This window comes from Lottia gigantea (assembly GCF_000327385.1).
Source record: "Lottia gigantea unplaced genomic scaffold LOTGIsca_1061, whole genome shotgun sequence".
NCBI classification, from domain to species: domain Eukaryota; kingdom Metazoa; phylum Mollusca; class Gastropoda; family Lottiidae; genus Lottia; species Lottia gigantea.
In genome coordinates, this window is record NW_008706906.1 from 654 (window position 1) to 7,067 (window position 6,414).

A 6,414-nucleotide genomic window follows, 5' to 3' on the forward strand; every position below is an offset into this window, starting at 1 on the left:
GTAATACACACAGTTCCTTTAATCCAGTTCTAAAATAGATGTCAACTAATTATTGGTAGTAATACACACAGTGCCTTTAATACAGTTCTAAAATAGATGTTAACTAATTATTGGTAGTAATACACACAGTTCCTTTAATCCAGTTCTAAAATAGATGTTAACTAATTATTGGTAGTAATACACACAGTGCCTTTAATCCAGTTCTAAAATAGATGTAACTAATTATTAGTAGTAATACACACAGTGCCTTTAATACAGTTCTAAAATAGATGTTAACTAATTATTGGTAATAATACACACAGTGCCTTTAATCCAGTTCTAAAATAGATGTAATTATTTATATACACACAGTGCCTTTAATACAGTTCTAAAATAGATGACCTGTATCATACAACATATTCATAAAGCATTGATTGAAAGCATCGTGACTGAAAAACAACGATCAGATCTGAGGTAAAAGGGCAGTCTTTCATAAAATACCCGAGCGCTATTAATGACAATGAGGCTCAAATCTTTCAATATCACCCTCTTTAATTTTTATCACCTGGCCAATCCCTTTCATTTAAACAATGCTGATGTGGAGCACGCCAACCACTTTCGCGGTATTATAAAAATACCAAAATTAACTAACGTACCTCCCCTTTTCTTTCATACTTTTAGTCACCATGGTAGTTGTACTAAACATAACTGTTAATACCTTAATCATTATTATCGTATTTACCTACAAAAATATATAAATAGTATAATTCATAACTTTCACCCCAGATTCTCTATGGCGCTTCCACATTTGGAATTTCAACTGTGACATTTAGACTTTCCCATTGTTGTACCCCCAGGTACAGGAGACTGGCACCGCTACTTGAATCTTCAACAAGGTATACATAACGTTTAGTACAGTTTTGTCACAATATCGACTTTGGACATAGTTTAAATCACTAGATTTCAACAGACTGCTAATAATATACTTACCAAAATAACAGCTAAAGATCACTAAGATTATACTTGCCAAAAGAACAGCTAAAGATTATAGCCTACTTACCAATATAACAGCTAAAGATTAATAAGATTATACTTACCAAAATAACAGCTAAAGATTACTAATATTATACTTGCCAAAATAACAGCTAAAGATTATAGCCTACTTACCAATATAACAGCTAAAGATTAATAAGATTATACTTACCAAAATAACAGCTAAAGATTACTAATATTATACTTGCCAAAATAACAACTAAAGATTATAGCCTACTTACCAATATAACATCTAAAGATTACTAATAATATACTTACCAAAATAACAGCTAAAGATTATTAAGATTATACTTACCAATATAACAGCTAAAGCAGGACCCACAAATGCCCACAATAATCCAGATTCTAACGACAACCAACAACTAAAAGAGAAATTTCAAAATAAAATCAAGTTTTAACTTGAAACATGATGGTCAGAGTGGATATGTAATCAAACTAAGCTAATGTACATATTAAGAGAACAATGCAATGATACTTACCAACTATTACTATTTGTAGGTTCCGTATAATTGTGAATATAATGCGCATCCATTCCTCCATAAAATTGGGAAAAATTCATTTACTCGTGTATTAATGTTAAATGGCTATTTTATAATACAGGTAACTAACTTACTAATCATCATTTCCATAACCTTCTAATTGGGTGACAGCTAATGATACACCAATTATGATCACAGGAATACCTATAATATACCATAGTAAATATAATCATAGAATATCAACAATATTAATGATTAGCCAGTGAAGAGGTGCCCAATTGGCTATATATGTAACGGGTGAAAGAGTAACGCTAAACAATACACAGGAGAAAAAAGTAACTGGGTGTCAAAATTAACTTGGGTTGATAAGGGATTTTAACTTTCTAACTGTTCGGACGTTATATAATAGATTCAAGACTAAATTCAATTGAAGTTCATATCTTACCCCAACTACCAGCTAAGATCCATTTTAATCGAGATTTCATAAACAACAGTAATAAAGACCTCCACACCTTCTGCTAACATCAAGAAAAACACCACCAGAAAGAAGAAATGGAGTAATACAGCCACTGTCTGACAAAAAGGCTAAAATAACAAGATGTAACATTATAAAACTGAAAGTTTCATTGCAAAAAATAAAAACATATAAAACATTAAAGGTACCAGGTCTACAAGAACTGCACTGTTTAGAAATATTAGAGGTTAGCATTCTCTTCAAATATCTATCTGGAGTTTTAATAAAACGATATAAACTGTACCTTTATATCTGTTCTGTTAACACCAACGAGAAATATAATATAAGCTATAATCAACGTAACACACAGATTCAGTAGTATAATAGCTTTATCACTCTTTACATATCTACAATTTGTACATAGAAAATTAAATGTTTGGCACTGCAGAAATTAAGTTTAGGATCTTAATTGCCAGACCCCATGTATTGTTAGTGAAATGTGTATCTGCTACAAATTTTGTATAGTCTGAGGCACAAAATTTGCAGAGCATATTTGATCGAGATCTATTTTGGGTGTTTCTGAAGAAGGCAGTAAGCCGAAACGTCAAATAACAGGACAATAATATAGTTTTTATTGGTTTCCCCTTTTTGGGAATTTGTGATATAATTGAATGTTTCTTATTATTACATACAGAAAAAAATAAGGATTAATCCTAATATCATCAATAGGGTTTTATTCTTTTGTGTATTTTGAGCTCTCCTCGAAGGGATGCAATTTTCAATATGGTAAATGAAAGTTACCTCCACAAATAAACATAAACAACGATCGTAAACAGAAGACAACACATTGAAATAGCGCAACCAACAGCTGATATTATACTTAGCGCTTGTATGTGCTTAATTGGCTGAAATATATTAAAATATACGTGAGTAATAAAACACATTGTCAATGCATTAGTTGCATTAGATAACTCTTCTTGCCATACGCGTATGAGACGGGATGAGCTCCCCTCCGAACAATCATACTGTTTACGGGTCTGTTTATTGAGTAAAAATGTCTAGAAACATCAAAATTAATTAGAATTTCTTAAAATTCAGACTAATACCATATTACTATGTATCAATATTATTCATCTCACCGTTTTACCAGGACTCATCAGTATAGCAAAGTTAGTTAAGTGATCACATTTACAGATGGTAACATTAGGATTTGATGTGGATTCTGTCTTACAACCTTCAGTTGACCACCGTCCTCTCTTATCATATCTATAATAAAAATATTACTGACAGAAGATTTCTTTTTTTTTTATAAAAAGTCGGAAAGAAAATCTGAATAATGAACATAGAAGCTACAATTGTCCCCGATACGAATCTAGACTAGAAACCTCATTTGAATATCTCTGGGCCTGTACAAAGAAGTAAAACCGTTCCCTACCTAACAAAAAACTATAATATAATACATGTACTTGTTTAAAACTTACGGAGCTTTCAGATCTAGGAACACGCAGGTAGGAGATGAATAATTATCCTAGAAATAAAAAATTATGTAAAAAATATGCGAACCCATGAAATCTACAGGTTACAGAAAAAGTGGCATGTACCTTATCAAATGGCAATAAATAAGATGATTGCAAGATTACTCCCAAAAGGTTCTCAGATAGGTATGTTTCATGCCACCCCACGGATGTGTTCTACCCAAAACAGATTTATTCCACTGGAATATTAGATATTTATCAATTAGCAACTCTGTTAATAATTTGTATCCGGTTTCCAATATTCCAAGTAAACTATCCAATGATCATCAATCTATCTCTAAAAAACTTACTGATAAATGTTGAAAACTAAGTTCTATAGGTGGATCTAGTTTGCCTGTTGGTGGTGGATTTATTGAGAAGGCTAATATTTTACTGTTGATATCTACTGTTTTATTCTTTTGACTGTCGATGGTGTCTCTGAAATAACAAGAATTGAGTAAGCTAGGTGGAACATATCTATATCAGGTACTATTATATGGTGGAGTGTTGGTTTCATGGTAAATGAATACATTTTGTCATCTGTTATATATAATATAACTATTGTAATCTAAAGATGGAATGATTGGGCAATGTTTTTTTTTTACAAATGAAGTATAAGTTCATTGCAGCCAATGCAACCATTGTGAATCTCTCTATCAAAAACAATGAAACATACCCAGGATACAGAATTTTGCCTTCAACAATTTTCGAAATGTCATTATAAAATACGGCATTATAACCTATATCTTTGTTATCTAAATAGAAAATGAGATACAATCAGAACAATATGAGTTTACACAGAAGACATCATTGTTTTGAAGAGTTGTTGGGCATCGACATTCACTTGTCAAGAAGATACAGCCGTTTAAATTATTTTCGTCGACACAAAAGAACAGCCAATAATCCAAGTAAATAAATAGACGCATATAAAGTTGTGCGCACATGGTACTTACGAGAAATGTATATCCCGTTTCAAGTAACACAGTCTGTATATGTGTATGATCATGAACTAACTAATATAACATCATTTTACCTTCATAATAGTCGCCTAGTGTATCTTTCTTTACTAAAGCTTTATTAGATGAGGATTTCAACCATTCTGGATAAGTTGATGCAGCTGGTTTGGGAAATTCAATATCAGTCAAACTAGAAGACCTCCCGATTTCAATTACTGTAACAAAAGAGATCGTATACATGCATTTATTAACAAGGTGTTATAAAGATTTATTCATGTTCTGAGGATTCATACCTCGTATTAGACTTCTTGGATTTAGTTTTGAATAAAAAACTTTTACTCGCCCATTTTATCTGTAGAAGCTGTTATGGATTCTGAGTTTTTTAGTCTGGAACTGGAGAGTTTTGCCATTGCATCAACAGTGTCCATCATCACAGCTATTCCACTCTTACCCTGGGAAAAACAGTAATATTATTACAAATACAGACAAATACGCCGATATTTAAAATCATGGGTCACGAAAACTAAAACGATCTCGTCCATTTTAAATATAACCCTGCCAAAGAACAGCCAGAGATCGTCAGATGTCTTCTATGTCTATGAATGCTACCGTCTAATTTATTCAGGAATATGATTTAAGTAATGTCAAAATAACAATTAGGCCTAACCTGATTTTAAGTTTGACTTAAGGGAGGTGGTTGACAACCCAACTGCAGAACGACATCAGGTGTTTGAAACGTGTTATGCCTTATCTATACTAACAAAGACAGGGGCTTGCGAAATAAGGTTAAATAAAACTTAAGGTTTTGTGTCATCATTACTAAGTCTTGTTTCATTTTTTCTTCGCATTTAACAAATCTCACCTCTTCAGCTAAAGTTATCCATTCTTCATCATCAGCATCTAATATGTTACTCGCTGATTCGGCAAAATTCTAGATGAATACAGAATAAAATACATAGCTAAGTTTTCAAACCATTAAATATAGGTATTCGATTTATATAATTAGAGCAAAGAGAAGCCAGTCACGCGAAAAAGTTATCAGCAGTGTGGACATCAAGAACACAATGCTGTCCAACATGTTAAATGATGTTACTCTTAGATCAATATTTATTACAAGGTTTTTTGGGGAAGTGGGGTCCAGATCGACAGCTAAACACTCTGAGACTCTCTAGGAGAAGTCAGTCAAGAAAAGTAGTGACATTTGGCCATCAGCAGTGTGAACTTTGGATCAATATACCATTGGTCTGAACAGCGTTTCTCAACAAACCATACGAACAATTTCGTTCCCATTGCTACATGAGATTTTACTCTTAAAACAATTAAAATGATTTTGTGGGGAAGTTGGATAACGGTGAACAAAGAATGAAACATACCTTTAATTCGGGTTTGCCGATAACAACATTGGGGTCATCATTAGTAATATCAACAACATCCATCAATATCTGAACTGAAACTTCAACATCACCAGCTGCAAACTGTTCCCCATCTGTTGTTAGATTAGCTAGAGTTTCTAGTGTTCTTTCTGGAGTTGTCACTAATTTACCTTCTTTAACATCGTCAGTCTACAAAACATAACATAACTTTTACCTAAGTAATATTCCTTAAGTATGGCAGCTGTCTCACTGTAACAGTACCACTTCAATATTTGTTTTAAAATAATAATAATATAGCTCGACTGATAAATATTTTATACTTACTTCGCGTTTCAAGCCAATCAAATTAATTCTTCTACAATTGGTATAATTAGGGGGACCCCAACCACCAGATTCCAAGCAGTTTCTTTGAGCAAATCCTGAAATGTATCATGATGAAATTAACAGATATCATACATGTATACAGTAATGAAATACATCATTTGAAATAGACAAATACATAATACTGTATATAATAGTTTTAAAATAATGGTTGTTGAAACCAATCTGACTGTGTGGGCTGATTTCCAAAATAAAAACAAATACACAAAAAATTAAAAAAATAAA

General features: G+C 32.2%; 1 protein-coding gene across 1 annotated transcript; it reads right to left on the reverse strand.

The window, feature by feature from the left end:
- Positions 1-367: 367 nt before the first annotated feature.
- Positions 368-6,227, reverse strand: LOTGIDRAFT_176352 (hypothetical protein; the record flags this gene model as incomplete). Its single annotated transcript, XM_009046777.1, has 16 exons — positions 368-428; positions 636-721; positions 1,328-1,394; positions 1,646-1,715; positions 2,024-2,096; positions 2,270-2,372; positions 2,767-2,870; positions 3,105-3,231; positions 3,447-3,493; positions 3,791-3,917; positions 4,156-4,234; positions 4,513-4,625; positions 4,775-4,887; positions 5,298-5,366; positions 5,809-5,997; positions 6,133-6,227. Coding segments are annotated over 16 exons (1,523 nt in total), but the record flags the coding sequence as incomplete, so codon positions are not given.
- Between the last annotated feature and the right edge of the window lie 187 nt (positions 6,228-6,414).